General features: G+C 56.3%; 1 protein-coding gene across 2 annotated transcripts in view; it reads left to right on the forward strand.

The window, feature by feature from the left end:
• SORL1 (sortilin related receptor 1) overlaps positions 1-21,930 on the forward strand; it is a 42,662-nt gene that overhangs the window by 7,225 nt on the left and 13,507 nt on the right. Inside the window, exons 2-32 of one of the 2 annotated variants that reach the window (XM_066981339.1) lie at positions 852-968; positions 1,278-1,403; positions 1,711-1,872; positions 2,794-2,861; positions 3,561-3,741; positions 5,601-5,702; positions 5,832-6,001; positions 6,105-6,297; positions 6,376-6,493; positions 7,061-7,134; positions 8,859-8,947; positions 9,052-9,230; positions 9,786-9,972; positions 10,992-11,120; positions 11,358-11,443; positions 12,579-12,751; positions 12,930-13,061; positions 13,752-13,843; positions 14,319-14,565; positions 14,899-15,037; positions 15,204-15,377; positions 15,542-15,655; positions 16,042-16,164; positions 16,806-16,925; positions 19,107-19,229; positions 19,384-19,491; positions 19,745-19,876; positions 20,120-20,251; positions 20,918-21,052; positions 21,328-21,483; positions 21,705-21,854. In XM_066981339.1, coding sequence (XP_066837440.1) covers positions 852-968; positions 1,278-1,403; positions 1,711-1,872; positions 2,794-2,861; positions 3,561-3,741; positions 5,601-5,702; positions 5,832-6,001; positions 6,105-6,297; positions 6,376-6,493; positions 7,061-7,134; positions 8,859-8,947; positions 9,052-9,230; positions 9,786-9,972; positions 10,992-11,120; positions 11,358-11,443; positions 12,579-12,751; positions 12,930-13,061; positions 13,752-13,843; positions 14,319-14,565; positions 14,899-15,037; positions 15,204-15,377; positions 15,542-15,655; positions 16,042-16,164; positions 16,806-16,925; positions 19,107-19,229; positions 19,384-19,491; positions 19,745-19,876; positions 20,120-20,251; positions 20,918-21,052; positions 21,328-21,483; positions 21,705-21,854 — 4,231 coding nt within the window. Of the gene's footprint in view, positions 1-851; positions 969-1,277; positions 1,404-1,710; positions 1,873-2,793; positions 2,862-3,560; positions 3,742-5,600; positions 5,703-5,831; positions 6,002-6,104; positions 6,298-6,375; positions 6,494-7,060; positions 7,135-8,858; positions 8,948-9,051; positions 9,231-9,785; positions 9,973-10,991; positions 11,121-11,357; positions 11,444-12,578; positions 12,752-12,929; positions 13,062-13,751; positions 13,844-14,318; positions 14,566-14,898; positions 15,038-15,203; positions 15,378-15,541; positions 15,656-16,041; positions 16,165-16,805; positions 16,926-19,103; positions 19,230-19,383; positions 19,492-19,744; positions 19,877-20,119; positions 20,252-20,917; positions 21,053-21,327; positions 21,484-21,704; positions 21,855-21,930 lie in introns of both variants that reach the window. The other variant, XM_066981338.1, reaches the window with a different exon arrangement.

The raw sequence follows: 21,930 nt of genomic DNA on the forward strand, positions 1-21,930 counted from the left end.
AGGGATTTGGAGACTTCTGTTCCACTCGCCTCCCCCCCTTGCAGACTAAAACCCTCGTTTTTCCCAAGCATTTATTTTCTGGTCACTGGGGGGGGGGGGGGGGGGGCAGGGTTGGGAGCTGCAGGGCATCAGCCCTAAGAAGGGCTTAGCCCCGTATTTTTGCAGCTTGCCTGCAGACACCGGGGGTCGTGCAGAGCTCCTGCACCTTCAGCTCCTGCTGCAGCGGTGCTGCGATGGCATCCCCGGAGGGACCCTTCCCTGCCCTGGCACAACCTGGGCACGGGGTGTAAAGGGGCTGCGTCTGGTTGCATTTGTTTAGGGAAACGGCATGTCCTGCTCGGTGCAGAGATCGCCACGGGAAGGTGGCTCCGGTTCCTTCTGGCCCTTCGCCTGGCCGGGCAGGGCTTGTACCGTTCCTCGGCTTTCATTTTTGTTCTTGTCGTCCCCCAAATCCTCTTTCAACGAGGAAAAATACAAGGAAAACGAACCCCTTCAGACACGTAGGTTTCACCAGCATGTTCATAACAGGTGCTCCTTTACCGCCTCCTCCCCGGGGAAGTCTTCTCGGTGCTTTAACCCTGTGGTAGCTTGCAGCGAGTGCTGAGCACCTTACCGGGGCTGAGGCATGCCCATGGGTTCATTCCCCAGCCCCACCGAGGTCTGAGGAGCTGGGCATGAAGCCCCCAGGCTTGTTGCCTTCGGGTTTTTCAGCTCATGGTTTGAACAAGTTTCCCCAAGCCCCGGTTTGGAGGAGTTTCCCCAAACCCCGTGCGTTTCCACGGATGAGCCGGTGCCGGCGGCCGCCCCCGCAGCCCAGGCTGACGGCGGTGCCCTTCTCCTCCGCGCTGCAGGTCAGCCTCAACGACTCCCACAACCAGATGGTCGTTCACTGGGCAGGAGAGAAGAGCAACGTGATCGTGGCCTTGGCTAGAGACAGCCTGTCTTTGCTGGGTCCCAAAAACAGCGACGTAAGTACCGCAGTCGGCCCTTCCCACGGCGCCTCGGTGCTGGGTGAGCATTCACAGCCTCCTGCTCCGGGCAGAGATGCAGGAGAGGCCCCCAGGTTTGCCCTGGGAGATAAGCATAGTGTGATGATGACCCCACACTATTTTGGGGTCAATTCTGGCACAGCAGACCCCCCAGCAGCACACAGAGCACCATGCCCCGTGGTGATGCTGCCCAGCTCCGGCATGGGGTGGCTGCGGGTTCCTTCTTGCTTCACCTCTGCCTTGGCACCGTGTGGCCTGGGCCCGCCGTAACCTGGTGTGTTCCTCCAGGTCTACGTCTCCTACGACTACGGGAAGAGCTTTAAAAAGATTTCGGAGCGGTTCAGCTTCGGGGACGGGAACGGCAGCGCCGTGGCCATCGCCCAGTTCTACCACAGCCCGGCCGACAACCAGCGGGTGAGGAGGGACGAGCCCTTTGGGGTGGAAGGGACAAGGGCATCTTTCTCCCAGCTGAAGCTCTCATAAAGTGGGTGGGACGTCCTTGCCCTGCAGCAGCTGAGCTGCCACTCGCCATCCCCACGGATATTCCCCTCTGCAAAGGAGAGGGTAACTGGGCCAAGGTCCTCCCCTCCAGAGTTCACCCACCCAAATGCTCCCCCAGGACCTGTCTCCCTCTCACTGGTAGCTCGTGCCCTGCTCTGATCTCCTGGAGACTGACCTCCTGCTTGTCTCCTTCCTTCCTTCCTGCTCCCTCTGTCCCCAGTATATCTTTGTGGATGCTTTCGTCCCGTACCTCTGGCTCACCACCGACTTCTGCAAGAGCATCCAGGGCTTCTCGATCCCCTTCAGGGCAGCAGACCTCCTCCTGCACAGCAGGAACCCTAACCTCGTCTTGGGCTTCGACAGGTCCCATCCCAACAAGCAGGTGAGAGCTTCTACCTTGGCTTCACCCTGACCCCTTGGCCCCCATCCCCCTTACTGCTGCAGTCCTATCTCACATCAGAGCCCGGGCAGCTCAGCCAGGAACGGCCTCTGCAGCATTAAATGTGGGCATGTGGTTTGGCTTTGGGTCTTGCATAACAAATTGCTTCTCGAAAACAACCCCCTTTTCTTTTTTTTTTTTCCCCTGGAGGCACAGGGTACAGTTTGTAAATAATTACATCACCTTCAGATACACACATGCACGGCATGTGCGAAATTTTGAGGCTGAGCAAGCATCCCCTAAAGCATGAACAGGGACTGATGAGCAGGATGCGTGCACGGTCCTGTGAGCACCCTGATGCCTTCCCGATGGGATGGAGCTGGCTGCGAGCAGAACCTGGCCCGGGCAGGCTGCTGGGGCTGGCCAAACGTGGGTGCAAGCAAAAAAGATGCAAAAATCACAGCTTGGGAGCCACCACAGTGCTTAGAAAATAATTAAAAAAAAATCAGGCAGCTTTCAGGGACACGGGTCCTGTGGAGGCTGGGAGCTGCAGAGGGGCTGATGTGCCTGCGGGCGGGCGTGTTTATCGCTGCTGCTGCTCTTGCTGGCGCAATGCGAGATGCTATCTCTGCTCGTGAACTTTGCCTTCCTTGCAGCCGCAGATGGGCAGTGACGGCGCGCTGCTGTGCTCGGTGCTGCAACCGGCCCCGAGAGGGAGGCGGCTCCGCCCGGATATTTACCCTTGCGCTCCACGGGCACATCAGAAAAAAGTTATTTTTAATTCTGAGTTACTGTAAAACCGAGCAGCTCGGCAGGCAGTGGGAAATCCTCCTGGTGGGAGGGGTTCCCTCTCGTGGGTTGCACTCTCTGGAAACGCTGCAGGGTCCGGGTCCCCCTGGCATCTCTCACCTTTTGTCATTGCAGCTCTGGAAATCGGATGATTTTGGCCAGACCTGGATCATGATTCAGGAACACGTCAAGTCGTTTTCTTGGTACGTGTCGTGGCTTTGTGTTCCACCTGGCTCTGGCCCTCTCCCCCCTTTTTTTAGGTGTGCCAAGGTGCTCCCAGTCCCATCCAGGCACCCAGTGGCAGCCCAGGGGCCGAGCTGGTGGCAGAGCTGCTGGGCACCAGCTTTCTTCTTCCCTGGCCACCAGAGCTTCCTCCAGCAGGGCAGCTTCACTGGCGTTCCAGGACAGCACCGAACCTTCCCGATCCTTATCCCCATCTCCGTAGTTTCACCACACACCTCGCAGCATGCAAACTTGCCGTTTAATCTAGATTTCCATCTCCTCTCCTCGGGGTCACATCAAAAGGGACAGCGCTTGACAAACAGGGCTTGCGAGGTCTCCGAACCCATCATTCCTGGCCTAGAGCTAACAAGGAAAATAGGAAACACAGAGCGCCGCGGTAACTTCAGGAGGCAAACACACCTGGGCAAACATTGCCGTTGCGTTCCCCGAGCCGTGCCCAGTCCCTCTTCCTTTCACGGAGCTCCCATGGGCACTGCACAGCCTCCTCCTCCCTAGAGCTCCCTGGGCTCTGCACCTTGGGTGCAGCCAGGGGTGCTCCAGCTCCTGCCTCACTTTGCATGCTGAACACATCTCTGTAAAGGGCTGTGGCTCCTCGGTGCCTTTGCATTGCTCTGTGAGCTCAGGAATGACAAAACCTCACTTTTTGTTTTTAATTCCAGGGGCGTCGAGCCCTACGATAAGCCAAACACGGTGTACATCGAGCGGCATGAGCCTTCCGGGGCTTCGACTGTCATTCGCAGCACAGATTTCTTCCAAACCCGAGAAAACGAAGAGGTGATCCTGGAAGACGCCGAAGACTTCCAGCTCAGGGACAAATACCTGTTTGCCACCAAGTCTGTGGTACGTACCGTGCGAGCACCGCGCTCGTAACGTACCGCTGTGGCCACGGCGGGCAGGGGCTGGGAGCCTGAACAAAACAACTAGCACATGGTTATGTCTAAAGCATAGTGAGAGCATTTGCTAGGGGTGCTGCTCCTTGCTGCTGCATCCTGTAGCCTCTGGACCATCAGTAGCCTCCGGACCAGCTTGCCACCGAGGCTCCCCATGGGCTATCAGCCACTGCCTTCACTGCATGCCCTCACGCTGCCGTGGATAAGGTAGTGCCGAGCCTCTTTGCTGTCTCCTACTCTCTTTTTCATCAAGCTGGGCAGAAGTAGGTCAGGCTGCCAAGTGCCGGGCCCTGGGAGTACGCACGGGATGCCTGCAGAGGCAGGAGGAGGGGGGACGTGGCTCGGTGGCTGAAGGCCATGTGTCGGCGAGGATTATGCTCAAGCATGAGCTAGGTCCAAGCAGCGTAACGTGCTGCAGCACGGCAAGAGAGCCGGGCTGTCACTTTGCTTTCCTAAGGGAAGGGGGTGGCGGTGGATGGCGGTGGTCCTTTCGTCCCCCGGCAGCTCAGTCCCCCTCTGATTTTGAAGCTGTCAGCCAGTTTCAAACAAACCCAAAGGAAAGGCTGAAAGCATCATGCACCTTATCAGTGCTTTCATTGTTGGCAAATCCTTTACAAAGGAGATTCAACACTTGTTCTTTCTAGAATTTAAGGAGCACCGTCCTTTTTACAAGATGCAGGCACTGCTTCCCCCCCCTGCCGCTGCCATCGAGGCTGTTCCAGCAAGCGCTTTGTTTGCCCTTTGGGGGTGGCTCCTTGCACAGCCACACCGTGGTTCCTCAGCAGCGAGCAGCAAACACATCACCTCGTGGGCGACGGCTCAGAAAAGGGCTTTCAGTTTCTCAGAAATCTCTCCGACACCTCCTAGGCCCCGGCGCCTTGGCGCTGCGCCCGCCCTGCAGCCTGCAGATTTTATCTGGGCGCGCTGCTGGTGTCAGGGGAAGCGTGGGGATGTGGAGGAGCCAGCCCATCCTGCACAGCCCTCGGGTTTGTGGGCAGCTCCCTGACAGCTGGAGCTAGGTTGAGCCTTGAGTTTTTACAGCACAACTTCAATTTGGGGTTTCTTCAGGGTTGTTTCTGCTCCTGGAGAGCTCATTGGGCGCAGGGGTCACCGCCACACTTCCTCCTGCTCCTGTACTGGCTGGTGTTGCACCAAATAAGCATTAAAATTAGCTGTACTCGAGGACCAGTAGGACCCACTCTGGTGGAATCAGCCTGGCTGGAACCCCCCGGTTTGGCAATGGGGGTCCCATGATCGGGATCTGGTCCCTGCACCAAACCTTGCCGCGGCGCAGGGGAGGAGAGCGGCCGCGTCTCGGGCGCGGAGGCGCGGGGACCTCCTGACTCGTGCTCCTCGCCGTGGGAGCCGCGGTTGCTTAGCGATGCAGAGCCTGGGAAAAATCAGGCCGCTTATTTTTGGAGCCTAAATCTGGGTTTGGGTTCTTACCGTTGGCATCCCACGTGAAATGTGTTGCCCCCAGCTTTTGCTTTTTTGGCTCAGCGCTGGCGCCTTTTACTTGGTGCAAATCATTAAAAATAGGAAGGCGAGGACAGGCTGTTCTGCTTAAATCCAGCCCCCTTCCCTCCACCTGACCTGGCAGAAGGGGCAGCAGGAGGGATGCTCGTGTTCATCGCTACTGTAGGGATGCTGTCACCATCCCTGCGGTGTGGGTTTGGGTTCAGGGAGGCGGGCAGTGGGTGCCAGCTCGCTTCCCAGCCACATCGTCTGTGGATTTGCCCCATTCAGCCGATTTCAGGGTGATTTCAGGGATGAAATCTGCTCCTAATGTTTCCTTCTGCTCCGCCGCAGCGTTTGCTGGGCAGCTCGCAGCCGCCGTCGGTCCAGCTCTGGGTTTCCTTCAACCGCAAGCCGATGCGGGTGGCCCAGTTCGTTACCAAGCACCCAATTAAGGTAAGCGGAGCTGTCCGAGATGACCTCCCAGCTGCAGGGCAGAGGGAAGAGTGACCGTTAGCTGAGTGGAAACGCTAAATCGCCCTACGTGTAAGCCCTGCTCGTAAGCCTCCCATTCGCATCCCGCAGGAATATTACATCGCCGATGCATCGGAGGACCAGGTGTTCGTGTGCGTCAGCCACGACAACAACCGCACCAACCTCTACATCTCGGAGGCAGAGGGCCTGAAGTTCTCCCTGTCCCTAGAAAACGTGCTGTACTACAGCCCGGGAGGAGCTGGCAGCGACACCTTGGTCAGGTAGCATGGTCTCCGTCCGAAATCCCAGTAATTGTCGGCTGCTTTTGGTTCCCAAAGGCTCACGAGGCGATGCCCCCGAGCTCCCCGTTGCCTCTCCTCGTAGGTATTTTGCCAACGAGCCCTTTGCGGACTTCCACCGCGTCGAGGGCGTGCGGGGCGTCTACATCGCCACGCTGATCAACGGCTCCTTCAGCGAGGAGAACATGCGCTCCGTCATCACCTTCGACAAGGGGGGCACCTGGGAGCCGCTGCAGCCCCCGGCGCAGACGCGCTACGGGGAGAAGACGAACTGCGAGGTAGCTCCGGGCGGAGGGGGGTCGCAGGACTCGGTGGGACGAGGGATGGATGCCCACCGATGCGCTTTGCTTTTCCAGCTCTCCCAGGGCTGCTCCCTCCACCTGGCCCAGCGCCTGAGCCAGCTGCTGAATTTCCAGCTGCGCAGGATGCCCATCCTCTCCAAAGAGTCGGCGCCGGGACTGATCATCGCCACCGGTACAGCTTCTCCGCCCCGGGGCTGCACGGGGAGGGCTCGGGGGCTCCTTGCTGTCAGGACACCGAGAACTCGGTGGCATTTCGCTCCCAGATGCACCAGCAGGAGGGATTTTACACAATGGCAATTACGTTGTGCATTTTGCTGCCCTGTTCTCCCAGTAATTACAGCACGTCCGTGTCGCTGCAGCACGGCGACATTAGAAACCTTGCCCACTTCTCTCTGTTCCTCCTTCCTGACACAGTCCAAGTGAAGGGGGGCCTGAACGCGCAGAAATCGCGGTTTGTTTCACTTTTTTCCCGTAGAAAACAAGTTACAGAACATTAGCAGAACTACAAGCACATTTTGTTTGATTGTGTTTATAGCCATATGCTTTTCCCCAGCTGCTTTTAAAACTTGTAATAGTCCTTAAAATATTTGGTTTTAAAGCATTGGCTTCTATTGGGAGAAATCAGCTCCTCCATCACTGCCACTTGGCTTACCGACAAGAATAGTTTTGAGGTGGCTGGCTTCATTTTAAGCAGTGGCTTTGTGTACCTGGAGAGGAATGATTTTTCTCATTCTCCTAGGCTCCGTCGGCAGGAACATGGCAAGGAAAACCAACGTCTACATCTCCAGCAGTGCCGGGGCGAGGTGGAGGGAGGTAAGGGCGCTCGCTCGCCAGCTCAGCCGCAGCGGCGGTGCAGCAGGCGGGACGTTGATAAGAGCCGTGCAGCCCCCAGGCACTAAAGGTGACCTCCATGCAGGCATCAAAGAGCTGTAGCTGGAAGATGCTGAATGCTACTCGAGATCAAAGCAAAAAGGCTTTTTTTTTTTTTGTAGGATGTACGTTTTGTAGGATGTAGATGTAGGAACAGGCACGGTGGAGGGGAGCCTTGTGGCGAAGGCAGCGCTTCACGTGCAGCAGAGCTCTCCCCTCTCTTTGTATTTATTCAGCTCGCAGGACGTGTCCTTGGCCCGGGTCATCTGGCCCCTTTTAGATGAGTCTGACAGCCAGGGCTTTTGTAAAGGGGCTGGAGAGGCTCCAGCATCTTCCAGAAACACGGGACGTTGCCCTCAGTTTACAGGGAGCTCGATGCTGTTTACTAAGTGGGTGTTCTGGTCTGCGGCAGTATTTGTGGTCTGCCCGCGCGCTCTGCTGCGAGTGTAATATGGTATTTCAACATCTGCAAGCTATTTAGTCCTGTGAATTAAACGGCCTCCTTTTCCTCCCCGTAAGTGCCGCGCGGTCTGGGTTAGTGTCTGGGCACACCACAGCTCTGGCTGCTGCCACAGCACCCCTGGGGCTGGCAGCTCCGAAATCCGGCTGGGGACCCATGTGGGAACCCAAAGTTTCCCCTGGCAAGATCGTTGCAGTTCTGGACAGGGAGAGTATGCAGAAAGCTGAGACTTTTGAGTGCCGTGCTCCCCCCTGGCTCGCAGGGCAATGAAAGCACGCTGAGGACAAGCAGAGCCACGGTGCACAGCGCCGAGCCGCTGCCCTACCCAGCCCCTTTGTGTCCCGTGCAGGGGTGCGGAACGACCCCGTGCCGTTGTTTGCCAGCTGGAAGCAGCAACACAGCCTTTGCTTCCTGGTTTTGGAAGCTGCTGGAAGGCTTTTGGCTCTGCAGATCGCTGGTTTGGTCTGAAAAAGCAGTAAAAAGGAGCCAATGCGCTTGGTGCCCTTCACGAGACCATCCCCGAGCACGTTGGTGCATACTGCGAGCAGAGTCAGGCACGTCCGTGCTTTCTGTTTCGAAGCCGAGCTCCCCGGGGAGGAAAGCAGAGTGGTTTTGTGCTGGGGCTCAATGCGCAGAGCAGGGGGGGAGCAGGAAGCACAACAAGTTTCTTCCTGGGGGCGGATGCGCAGACCATCTCCGGGGCTTGTTTTTGCTCACCACAGCCCTATTTCTCCTTCAGCTCTCAGGAAAGCTCACAGCCCAAGAAGCAGCACTTCTCGGCTGCTGTAGGAGGGCAGCGAGGCCCTGCTGGGCTCTCGGGCATGGCACAGAGGTGGGGAGCTGAAGGGCGAGCAGTTCGGTGCAGGAGAGCCCATGGCACGGCACACAGCTGTGTATTTAGGGAAACGAGGCTGGCTGCCCCTGACAGCAGGGGTCGGCCCATAATCAGCTGAATTTCTGGTGCCTCCAGACACTGGGTGACCTGAGGGGTTTGTGTGGGTCAGACAGCAGTCCTGACAACGCGTGCTGCCCAGCAAAACTTTCCTCTTGATCCCACGTGGCTCTGCTGCGGGCGATCTCAGCGTTAAGCCAGGGGCATCCTAACGTGCACGAACTCAGGGTCTTGATGCTGGGATGTGCAAAATGCCCTAGCACCCCTTAATCCCCATGGCCTGATGTTCTCCCTTCACCCCCATTTCTCTTCCAGGCACTGTCGGGGCCCCATTATTACACCTGGGGCGACCACGGGGGCATTCTCGTGGCCATCGCGCAAGGCACGGAGACCGACCAGCTCAAGTAAGGGAGGCACAGTGGAGGCTGGCCTCGGGTTGGGGCCAGAGGTTGCCCTGGTGTGGGCAGGGCTTGCCCACTGCGGACATCCCGGTCCTTTTTTTCTGCAGGTACAGCACCAACGAAGGGGAAACCTGGAAAACGTTCACCTTCTCGGAGAAGCCGGTGTTTGTGTACGGGCTGCTGACGGAGCCCGGGGAGAAGAGCACCATATTCACCATCTTCGGCTCGTACAAAGAGAACGGCCACAGCTGGCTGATCCTGCAGATCAACACCACCGACGTGCTGGGTAAGGGGACACCACCAGGACCATGTCAGGCACACAAGAGCCATCCTGTCCCAGGCTGCTCAATTTAATAAAGCTCTTGCCAAACCCCGGCTGGTCCCCACGCAGCGCATCCACCCCAAAAATGCCCCTGTCCATGTGGACACGGCTGCTGGAGACGCTCGCACCCAAACCCCCTCCCTCGTCTCCGAGGGATTTGTTCAGCAGGAACAGAGAAGAACAAACCTTCTGAAGGCTTGTGCCTATGAATGTTTTATAACCCGTTTCAGCTTTGATTGCGAGGCAGCGTTTTTAATCAAAGAGCAGTTTAAGCTTGGCAGAGGAATTTGCTCGACTAAAATTTGCAGCGGATTCCCTTGACGTTTTGTTAGAAGCGGATCTGTCTGGCAACCAGAACAGCTCCATGAGGCATCACAACCTCACCGCCACGGAGCCGGGGACCGGGCGAGAGGCTGGGGTTGGCGCATCCTCCCCGGGGACCCGGCACTCTCCTGTTCCCAATCCTTCGTTCTGGGTTGCCTGCACAATTTTTTAAGCCAACCTTGTCCCTTCTCGTAGGGGTCCCTTGCACAGAGAACGACTACAAGCTGTGGTCGCCCTCCGACGAGAGAGGCAATGAATGCTTACTGGGGCATAAAACCGTTTTCAAAAGGAGGACTCCTCATGCGACGTGCTTCAATGGGGAGGATTTTGACAGGCCTGTCATGGTCTCCAACTGCTCTTGTACGAGGGAAGACTTTGAATGGTAAATACCAATTAATTTCTTTTAGTCTGGGTTGTAAGTCTGAGATAAATATCGGTGACCAATCGCTCAAAGTGGACAAACATCCAATTTACTTAGCTCTTTGTATCGCTGCTTGATTTTATAGCAAAGAGGAAACTAAATAGACTGAAAACATCCTTTCATTAATAATGGGGCACGAGACTTAATTAACATCCCTCGAGCCTTTGGGGAGCCTCTGAAAGGTTCTTTAGAAGAGGAAAGTATTGTTAATCCATCACCTTCTTTCAAATGACGGCAGACAATTTGCCATCACGCACAGAGATGCTCTGCTAAACAGCCCGGTGACCCCGAGCAGGAGCAGCTGGCCCTGCTGTATCATTTTATCTGCAGTGTGCATGGCACTGCAACCGCACAGCTGTCGGGATTAGGAAACGGGCTCTGGCAATTGGATGCAAACGTTTGGGGTTAGGAAGCGAACAGCTTTTTGCAGGCTGGGCTTTTAGCAGAGCTCGAAGCTGCTCAAATGCCTGGTACCTTGCGCTGAGGAGCCCTGCTTGCCCAGTGCTGAAATGGGACCAGAGGTGAAGCTGGCTTGTCACGGGCAAAAAAAGTAGGGCTGGTGGGATCTGCTCCCTCCCTCGGAACCACGGCAAAATCAGAGCAATATAACCTCCTCCACGGCATTTTCCAAACACACCTCAACTCCCATTTTGTAGATGGGGAAAGCCGAGATGCAGACATCAGGCAGCGGGCACAGAGCGGGGGCTCAGAGCCCGGAGTGCTCTGGCTCCGCTCTGCCTCACTGCCTGTCCCAGCCCAGGCTGCTCAGCCCTGGGGAGGCTTATTTGTGAGGTGTTTGTGAAATGTCCCACTGAAAAAAGCTGTCTTGGCTGTACGGTGTTAGTATACAGCTAAATATTGATAATACACGAGAGAGAGCTTAAAACTTCTTTGCGAAAATAGAGGGAAGTAATAGCACAGCGCAGCGACACTGGTTTCCTTCCCTCCCTTCCCTCCTCACCTCATTTGTCTCCTTGCAGTGATTTTGGCTTTAAGCTGAGTGAGGATTTATCATTGGAAGTCTGCGTCCCCGACCCTGAATTTGCCGGGAAGCCATACGACCCACCGGTACCTTGCCCCGTTGGCTCAACTTACAAGAGGACTCGAGGGTACGTGTTGTGCTCGGGAGGGGAACCCGATCCTCTCCACACTGGCATTTATGCTGCTGGTGCTAAAACTGTTAAAGCACACACACGAACACCCCGTAAGCAGCACTAAATGGATCGCATGCTCAGCCATACATCACAACATCTGATTTGGAGCTTAGGACCACGGGTTTATTCTGGCTGCACGTGGTGGCGTTACCAATTTTCTTGAGATAAGCTGCCTGGCTCTGTGTGTTGCAGCTACCGCAAGATCTCCGGGGACACGTGTACAGGTGGAGACATCGAGTCCCGGCTCGAAGGGGAGCTTGTACCGTGCCCGCTGGCTGGTGAGTACGAGCAGGACAGCCTCATTCAGACACCTTCGGCTGGTGCCTGAGGTGTAAATTAGCGATGGCTACTGGGACCAGGGCAGAGGCTGCCCTTTCAGCCTCACATACCCCGTAAGACATCACCTCCATCCCTACGCTCTCTCCTCTCACACATACGATGCACTGACACGCTCTCGTGCCTGCGTGCTGCCAGCTATTTGCATTCTGCTCCTCGCAGCTTTAATTTAATCTGCCATCACGCGGCAGCTCGAGAGCGAGCTGGGATGGGTTTGCGCGAGGCTGGCACCGCACTGCAGGCAGGGCGCACCCGGGGCCCTCACCGCGTGTAGCTTTCCTCCTCGCCCAGCACCGATGTGATTTCCACCCCTCCTAGCCCTCTGCAGCTATTTGGAGAGCTGCTCTGGGCATGCTGTGACGGGCCCTGGCGATCGGAAAATAAATCCACGGTCCTTTGCTGGCCGGGCTTTGCAATGCCGTGTTCCCAGAGCGTTTGTTGATCGTCTTCGGATCCGTGTTGGCTCGCGCCATGGTAACCCTCGGGTGTACGGTATCCGTTTCCTATCTCCATATAATCTCATTAGGGGTGCAGAGCCAGAGCTACTCCCTGCCATCAGCCTCCCTCGTTAATAGCATTATTGGGCTTTGCTTGTACCGTGCTAACGCCCGGGAGACTTTTTCCCGGGCCAGGTTCCTGTTGCGCACCATCCTGTGCACATCAGGAACACAACCCACGCTGGGACAGCTTCTGCTGAGAAGGTGTCCCCTGGGACAGCGCTCTCACTTTTTTATGAGAATTTGGAGGAGCAGAGAGAAGCATTTTGTTCCTAATTGGCAGCACGCTAGCGAAGGAAGGAAGCGGTCACGGTGCTTTTTGCCATCCTTGCCTCCTCCTTCGGCCCTCTGGATAAACAATGGCTGGAGGGTTTTCCTGGGGCACAAGTGAATAAAGGGAGCGAGTAAGGCTATTAGTGTATCCTAATTAGCCTAATCCCACCGAGACAAGGACCTTTGCCTTTGTTATGCCATGGTGCCTTAGCACGAGAGCAGGGGGGGAAGACAAAACGCCCTTGCACCACTTGAGCATCCCCAAAGGGCCTGAGGTGCCCAGGTGATGAGCGCCCTGTCCCCGCAGAGGAGAACGAGTTCATCCTGTACGCCACCCGCTACTCCATCCACCGCTACGACCTCTCCTCGGGCGTCAGCGAGGAGCTGCCACTAGCCGGGCTGCGCGGGGCGGTCGCCCTCGATTTTGACTACGAGCACAACTGCTTGTACTGGGCCGACGTCACCCTCGACATCATCCAGGTGAGCGGGGGGCTCCTGCCACCGGGGCAGGACTGAGCTGAGAGGCCGATTTCAGGCGTTTCTCATCACTCAGCTCTGTGCGGCTTGTCTGGCACGCCTGCCTCTGCTAATCTCGAGGCTGGGAATGTTCCTGCTTTCTTACTTGTGTTCATTTTTTTATTTTTTTTTATTTTCCCAGCGTCTTTGTCTCAATGGCAGCTCTGGGCAGGAAATAATCGTAAGCACTGGGCTGGAAACAGTAGAAGCCTTGGCCTTTGAACCTCTCAGTCGGTTGCTGTACTGGGTCAATGCTGGGATTCCCAAAATCGAGGTATGGCCACACCACCCATGCTGCAAAGAGGGGACTGCAGCAGGGCACCTTTGGGGCAGCTGGGCCCTGAGATGCTGCTGGAGAGCCATGACTGAGCCCCAGCCCTCACCTGCAGCACGGCGTGATGCTGCTTTGGGTCTACAGAACCATCTAGGTTGGAAAAGACCTTCAAGATTATCAAGTCCAACCATCAACCTGACCTACCAAGTCCCACCACTAAACCGTGTCCCTTAGTGCCATGTCCACGCATCTCCTAACTAGCTCCAGGGAAGGGGCCTCCACCACTGCCCTGGGCAGCCCCTTGTCCACCCTCTCTGTGAAGAAATTTGTCCTAATATCCGACCCAAAGCTCCCCTGGTGCAACCTTTTCCTTGCATCCTACACTTGTCGCCGGAGAACATGACAATATTCAGCCCTGAGGTCAGTTTTTGAGGCCAGAGTGAGGGGGAAAAAAGCAACACCCACACCCAGCCAGGTGGGTTGCAAAGAGAGCTCCTTCGGTGACACCAAACTGCCGATAAATTCACCACCCCTACCATCTGTTGTCGTCCACCTTACAGTACCTGCTCCTTATGCCCATGGCAGCTATTCTATTAGGATGCACTAATTAAACCCCCCAGGTTTCACGAAGCTTTAGGGGGTGCAGCAGCCCACACTAAGCACAGCCTTTCTCTTTCATCGCGACTCCAGGTTGCCAATCCGGACGGAGACCTGCGTCTCACCGTCCTCAATTCCTCCATACTTGAGCGACCCAGAGCCCTCGCCCTGGTTCCCCAAGAAGGGTAAGAAAGAAACCACCCGTGGCAGCCTGGTCCCTTGGTATTCCTAGGTGGCACCACGCAGACCAAGCCCTCTCCTTCACCACCACATTCATGCAGAACCCATGCTGCAGGCAAGGCTTGGGGGAGATGAGGAGGCACCGACAGACCCTGGCTGCACTCCTGTGGCTGGTTAGAGCACGAGCACCACCCTGACAGCCACATCAGCACCTTGCAGTGCTCCCAGCTCTTACACACAGCAGCTCACAGCTAGGTAACCTCCAGCTGCACTCATGCCCCAGAAACTGCAGCTAAATAAGCCTGCCTTCTGCTCGCAGATCTGCCGCTCGTGCTCATTTGACTTGCAAAGAGCTCCTTTCCCAAAGGCACATCTTGCAAGAGACGGGGAATGTAAAGCATTCAAACACCGCTTGATAACCTGTTCCCTTGTGACATGCTGGTTTGTTGTTATTTCGGGTACGCTCTCTGCCTGTTGCAGGCTGATGTTCTGGACCGACTGGGGAGACTCCAGACCCGGCATTTACAGAAGCGACATGGACGGGTCCTCGGCCAGCTGCATCGTCTCGGAGGGTGTGCGGTGGCCCAACGGCATCTCAGTGGACGACCGCTGGATCTACTGGACCGAAGCCTACATGGACAGAATCGAGAGGGTGGATTTCAACGGGCTGCAGAGATCCGTGATCCTGGACAGCCTCCCGCACCCCTACGCTATCGCTGTATTTAAGGTATTGCTGCAGCCTCTCATTTTATACACATTCCCATTGCACACACTCTGCGGCTGCTGCTTGCATAGGGCAGGTGGATGAGGAGCCTTTAGCACATTGGGCTTGGTGGGAAGGAGCTAGCATGGTGCTAGCTCTGTTTCTGCTCCGGGTGTGTTCCCACAGCCCCCTGAAGCTAGCCCCTTCTGCTTCCACTCACACTCAAATCCCAGTTCAGGTCCTTCCTCATCTTCCTCCCCACGGGCTGGGGAGGGTTTGCACTCAGCTGCCCCATGACTGCAGGGTGCCTGGGTGCTGTAGTGCAAGGGGGCACCGACAGCTTGGCCTCTGTTTCAGAATGATATCTACTGGAACGACTGGTCGCAGCTGAGCATCTTCCGAGCATCCAAAACCAGCGGCTCCAGGATGGAGACTTTGGTCGGCCGGTTAAATGGGATCATGGACATGAAAATATTTTACAAAGGAAAAACAACAGGTAATGGACTGGCTTCTTTTTTAGATGGGTGTAGGATCTCCAGAGGGCTTTTCCCAGCCTGAAAGGAACCAGGGGTGCGAACTGAAAGCTGGGTTCTGGGTGGGATGGGGCTTCCCGCGGGGTCTGCAGCCCCCTGATGGTGTCCCCCTCCTTCCCCCGGTGCCAGGGCAGAACGCCTGCATCGCCCACCCCTGCAGCCTGCTCTGCCTGCCCAAATCCAACAATGGCCGGAGCTGCAAGTGCCCCGAGGGGGTTTCCAGCTCCGTGCTGCCCACAGGGGAGGTGAGGTGCGACTGTCCTCGCGGCTACGTCATGAAGAACAACACTTGCCTGAAGGAAGGTAAAACCAGGCTCAGTTCCTGCTGCTGCTTTGCCTTGCGAGGTGGCAGCTTCTGCTGTTTCAAAGCCTCTCCTGCTGCCCTTTGGACAAGGAGACAGCCTGCTGTCCCAAAACGCAGCGTCATGCCTCATGCCGGCTTGTTTTTGTTTTCCCCTCTGCACCAGAAAACACGTGTCTGCCCAACCAGTACAGATGCTTCAATGGGAACTGCATCAACAGCATTTGGCAGTGTGACAACGACAATGACTGCGGGGACATGAGCGACGAGAAGAACTGCCGTGAGTGTCCTGCGCTGGCGTTCGCCCCTCCAAATTTAGATGTCTGCTGTGGCGGCACTGCACCTGAGCTGACCGCTTATGCTCCCTGTATAGTCAGGGGGAGCAAGAGGTGCTCCCAGGGACGATATCCCGAGCTGGCCAGGCAACTGGTGCCCTGCATCATTTGCCCGTTGAGTTTTCTGCCCTGGCTTGCAAGCAGTGGGGCGGGATGAGTTTCAGCCCTGTTCCCCAAAACTGACATTGACGTCAAAGCAATGCTCCAGGCTGCATTGAGCGAAGCTCTGCGGGATGCTCTCCCTCTCCTTCATGCATGCCTGTGGTGGCAGGATCTGTCCCCTCCCCACGACCCTGACCTCCTCCTCCTCTTCCTCTCCCCGCCGCATCAGCCACCACGGTGTGTGACGCTGAGACCCAGTTCCGCTGCCGGGGCTCAGGGACCTGCATCCCGCTGTCCTACAAGTGCGACCTGGAGGATGACTGCGGAGATAACAGCGATGAAAGTCACTGCGGTGAGCTGCCTCCCGGCCTGAAATTTCCTTCCCTGTCCCTGCGCGAGGGATGAAAGCCTGATGTCGGGCAAGGCAGTGCTGCTTCAGATCCCCTTGTGTTCACCCTGGCCAAAAACCACCTCCTCCCATCGTGTTCTGGGCAGGAGATAAGGGATGCAAGAAGCCAGCGAGGCCGTGCAGTGATTCCCCCCTTGCTGCGGTCTGGCAGGGAGGCTTCTGTGCCGCTGTCATCCAGCTCCTGCTCTGCTCCTTGGGTTCCCCTGTAACTCAAAGCCAAATATTTGGGAGAGATTAAAGGCTGACCTTGGGCAGCCGCCCAGCAGACGCATGGGAGGCGTGGGTTGCTCGGTGTTCCCATGTTTGTGGCCATCTATCTCCAGCTCAGCGATTCAGAGAGGTCAGTGCTGAACTGAAGGAGAGAAGACACTGGTAAACAGAGCAGGATGGGACCTCTGGGTCGTCCAGGGCTAGGGACAAGGCAGGAAAAGCTGCTTTTATGATGGCTCTGCTTTGCAGGGCTGCATGGGCTGTTGCTTCTGAACCATCAGCCTCCTCTCCTCGGTCCATCAGCTGCGTGAAATTGTCTTCCTCCTCTCCCCCAGCCCCCAAAGCACCTGAAAAGTGCCTGTGCTTGTTTGCAGAGGCTCACCAGTGCAGAAGTGACGAGTTCAGCTGCAGCTCAGGGATGTGCATTCGTCTTTCCTGGATGTGCGATGGCGATAACGACTGCAGGGACTGGTCTGATGAAGCCAACTGCACCGGTAAGCACTTTGATGTCTACGATAACCTTCTGCTGCCATCACTCCTTATGGGCTTGCAACCTCTCCAAACAGCATTTGAGGGCTTTCACTAGCGTGGCTCTTAGTGAGAATGGTTTTACACCGTGCTTTGCACCACCACGGGCTGCTCCCAGTGCATCCTCAGCAGCCCGAGGTGCTGCAATGTGTCGTGCCACGGCGGCCGTGCCTTTGAAGGCGCACTGAATAGCGAAGCGGGGCCGTGGCCGCCGGGCAGCCAAAGGATACTTGTGTGCAAAATGGGTTCCTTTGTTGCAGCGAGGCAACAAACAGGGCAGTGTGCACTGATCTCCTTTCAGAGCTTGAACTCTGACCGGTTTCTTGCCATTAAGCACGTTGCAGAAAACAGGCATTTTCTGCAGAGCAAGAAATTGCGGAGAGGCTGCAAAGGAGAGACAGATTCGTTGGGGAGGTGGCTCCTCTTGTAAGCAGCTTTGCTGTTCTCCATGGCTTCAGAAAAGTGGGTGGCATGGCTATGGAGTCACAAGTGGCAGATGTGCTCACTTTTTTGCTTATAACTCACATGGATGCCACCCGGTTGCAAGAAACGCTAGTTCTCACCTTGTGCATCATGCCCTGCACCTCTGAGCCTCGTGCTCTGACAGTCACAGCACTCAACTGTCCTCAACACCAGTGTAAAACTGACCGTCTCCTAAAGTCAACACCCAGATAGAGCCTATTCCTCATCAGAAAATCCACCAGATAACAATGTATTGGTCTTTTTCATTAAAAGAATAATAGTACCAAAACAACAACACACAAACAAATATTTGCATGATTTAGAAAAGGCTTTTGAGAGTAGACAGTGCTTCATTCCACCAGTGAAATCCATAAGGTCACATTGTAAAGCGATACACAGGAGAGACCAGATATCAGCCAGCATCAGAGCAGATGGGCTGACGGGGCGAGGGGAGCCCCGCGGGGCCCACGAGAGCCCCCAGGGGATGGGAGCCGCCGTGCTGAGCTCCTGCATCCTCCCCCTGCAACGCTGAACCTGCCTGGAGCACGCAGGGTTTACGGTGATGCGCTGGGGACTGGGGTGGTTGGTATTCCGTGTGTGTGGCTGCGCGAGGAGGTTTAATTTATATTGGTAGCACTTATCTCTCATATGAGTTTCTCCAGAGAGAATTACTACAGGAACGGAACCTACTTCAAAACGCATATCGGGTTTGTAAAGCCTAAAGTTGAAATTATCTAAGAGGATCACAATTATTTGAGAAACATTTCATCTGACTCCACTGGCTGCATTTATTGCTCTTATCTAAAATAATTACATTTCACACGGAATACCTAATAGAATATTACTGCCACAAAACTGTAGCATTCAGAAATATCTGCAAGAACACGTCACTAGCTAACCTGAAATTCACCAGCATGCAATTTAATTAAGTTGCACATTGCTTTTCTTCTCAATAGTGACAAGTGCTCTCCTGGTTGAAGAGCGGCATTTGTCTTTAAAGCGACAACGTACGTTAGGCTTCAACCAGCATCCCCCACAGGCAGATACTTCTGCAACAGGACCCTAAAAAAGGCTGGGGCCCTGATCCCCTTGAAACCCTGTCCTGGTTTCAGCTGGGATAGAGTTAATTTTCCTCCTTGTTTTTAAGAGACTTGTATTTCTAGGTTGCTGTGGTAGCACAGAAAAGCCTCACCTGCCTTAATTCCAGACCGTCCCCAATGCCCCTCGGTGCCACCCGTTCCTTCTCACTGCCCCTGTCCTGGTGTCCCTGAACAGGAACCCTGACACCCTGGCAAAATTTTGCTCGTTTGCTCTGCCATTTCTTGCCATCAGCAGCAAGATGCAGCCACAGTCACTTGTGCCCACACTCGTCTAGGGTTGGGATCAAAGGGAAAGAGGCTTCCGGCTTTGGAGAGCATTAGGACTACTGAGAAGCCTCTGAAAACCATCCCTGGGGCACAGTGGGCTTGTGAGCAAATACAACAGAGAGAAAAAGATCACAGCATAGCCCAGGGGGGACCCAGATTCCCAGCACTGTCTTGCCTGGGTGTGAACTCGTTCCACAGAGATGTGAATCCGTGCTGGGACCCGGCACGACACGATGCGCCGGTGCAGAGGGAGGGCGCAGGGCTGCGTGGTGCTGAGTGCCCTGTGCTCAGCACCGCTCTCTGCTCTGCTTCCAGCAGTGTCCCACACCTGCGAGGCCTCCAGCTTCCAGTGCCTCAACGGCCACTGCATCCCGCAGCGCTGGGCTTGCGACGGCGACGCCGACTGCCAGGACGGCTCCGACGAGGACCCTGCCGACTGCGGTACGGCGTGGGAACATTTCTGCAAACCCAGGGAGACGACTCCCGTCCCTCCAAAAGAGGGCAGATACAGGGAAAAAGGGAGTCAGGGCTGCGCTGCAGCTTTTTGTATCGAAGAGAAAACCAACGAAATCCACCTAATTCTGATTTTTTTCAGAAAAAAAGTGCAACGGCTTCCAGTGCCCCAATGGGACTTGCATCCCGACCAGCAAGCACTGTGATGGCATCACCGACTGCTCCGATGCCTCAGACGAGCAGCACTGCGGTGAGCACCCGGGGGGCTGGTGGGACCTCGGCAGCGAGGCCTCCTGGGCTCAGGGCACGAGGGAAAGGGTATCGGGACATTATCGGGTGAGGGCAGTCTGTGCAGGGACAGCGCTCAGTCTGTTGGCCCTGGAAACTTTCTGTAGCTCCGTGAAATCTGGACGCTGAGCTCGGGTTTGTCCAAATCAGTGTCCTCCCTGCTGGCAACGCCTGCCAAGATGCCATGACCTCCTCCTGAACTCCCCTTTCCCCAGAGCCCCTGTGTACCCGCTACATGGATTTCGTGTGCAAGAACCAGCAGCAGTGCTTGTTCCACTCCATGGTGTGTGATGGCATCGTCCAGTGCCGAGACGGATCAGATGAGGATGCCAACTACGCCGGATGCTGTAAGCGTGATATCGCGCATCTCAGGGCACTTTGCACGAGGAGGGATGGAGAGAGAAGGGAACCAGAGGTGTGGGGAGGGTACCAGAATGCTGCCAGGTCACCTAACAGTGGCCCTGGACTCTAATACTTTGCTTTCTAAAGTCCAGATGGTCTCTGAGGGTGCACCTTCCTTCCTCCTCCATGATGGGATTCCCGTAGTCTCCATGCTAACCCTCTGGTTTCCCTCCATGCCACCCCTGCAGCCCAGGACCCCGAGTTCCACCGCACCTGCGACCAGTTCAGCTTCCAGTGCCAGAACGGCGTGTGCATCAGCCTGGTGTGGAAGTGCGACGGCATGGATGACTGCGGCGATTACTCGGACGAAGCAAACTGTGGTGAGCAGTACCTCGAGGTCCCTTGTCACCCCCTTTGAATTTTGGGGCCCAGAAAACAGGCTTCTTTCTGTTCTGTATACCCCCACGTGCATGTGTGCACCATCCCACTTGCACATTGCAGAGCATCTTGTATATAGATCTCTGTCATTTTCTTCTTCTTGCAGGTAGATAACTGGAGCACACTGAAAATCCGATACGGCAGGCACATGTTGTGCTTGACTAAGTCTTGTGTGACCATATTTACTCCACAGCTTCCCAGCCCGCAGCAGAGAGGCAGCTTACAGCCAAGCTCAATATTTATCAATGTTCCCTCGGTAGCTTTAGGAGCTGTGCGGAGCCAGACGAAGCAGCTGCGGCTTCATTTCCGAGTGGCAGGGTTTGCTTCTCCCTTCCTGCCATGCTCTGGATGAATTTCACCATCAGCCCTGGTTCTGAGATCGTAGGTGGTGTCCGGCCATGGAGCACCCAGCACGCAGACACTGGGGTGGTGACACCAGGCCAGGGAGGGCTGGGAGGAATGGGGATGCTGGAGAAGAAGAGAGAACCCACAGTTGTGTGTGGGGGATGCTGGGGTGATGCTCTCTGGGCTGGTGCTCCTGTGCCCCAGCTGTGCTGAAGGCTGCTGAGATGACACTGGGGCTCACAGGGCTCTCCTCTCCTCATCAGAAAACCCAACAGAGGCCCCGAACTGCTCCCGGTACTACCAGTTCCAGTGCGGGAATGGGCACTGCATCCCCAACCGGTGGAAGTGCGACGAGGAGAACGACTGCGGGGACTGGTCGGATGAGAAGGAGTGCGAGGGTGAGGGCCCACTGTGCTCCGTGATGCTCTGTGTGCAGGACCCTGTGCCAGCCCCACGGCCCCAAAATCCCCCTCGTATGGGAGTTCTGCCTTTCTGAACCCCCTGATCGGGAGCTGCGAGGACACAATGCAGATAAAACACGGGGCTTGCGATGCCTGGCTTGCTCCCTGCTCCCCTCCACCACGGGGGCTGGCTGGCTTCTGGGGGCAGGCTCAGTCTGCACCCGTGCACAGGAGCAGCTCCCCAAGAGCCGCTCCGTTCGGTGTCCTTTCAGGCTCCCCAGTGGTTCCTGTCACCGCAGCCGCCCCGCCGACGTGCCTGCCCAACCACTACCGCTGCAACAGCGGCGCCTGCATCGTGAACAGCTGGGTCTGCGACGGGTACAAGGACTGCGCCGACGGCTCCGACGAGGATGCCTGTCCCACCTCCCGTAAGCTTTTCTCTTCCTCACCCCCTTCCTCCCGAATGCCTGCCGGCACCTCTGCCTTGCACCCCAGCAATTTGCATCGCAAACTTTTGGGCACCCCAGCGGGAGCCATCCACCTGCTGGATGGGAAGACATTGCCATCTAGTGGAGTCAGGACCTGGGGACAGCTTTCGGTCCCTCCTGCTGGCAGCCTTGGGTGCTCTCCTCACTTCTCCTGCCCGCAGGCCCCAACGTGACGGCCACCTCCCCGGCGCCGCGGGGCCGCTGCAGCAGGTTCGAGTTCGAGTGCCAGCAGCTGCACAAGTGCATCCCCAACTGGAAGCGCTGCGACGGCCGGCGGGACTGCCAGGACGGCACGGACGAGAGGAACTGCCGTAAGTGCGGGGCCAAGAGCGTCTCGCCTGGCTCCTTCCCTTGGGATGCTCTTTGCGAGGACGGGAGGGTTTATCG

This window comes from Anser cygnoides, chromosome 21 (assembly GCF_040182565.1).
Source record: "Anser cygnoides isolate HZ-2024a breed goose chromosome 21, Taihu_goose_T2T_genome, whole genome shotgun sequence".
NCBI classification, from domain to species: Eukaryota; Metazoa; Chordata; class Aves; order Anseriformes; family Anatidae; genus Anser; species Anser cygnoides.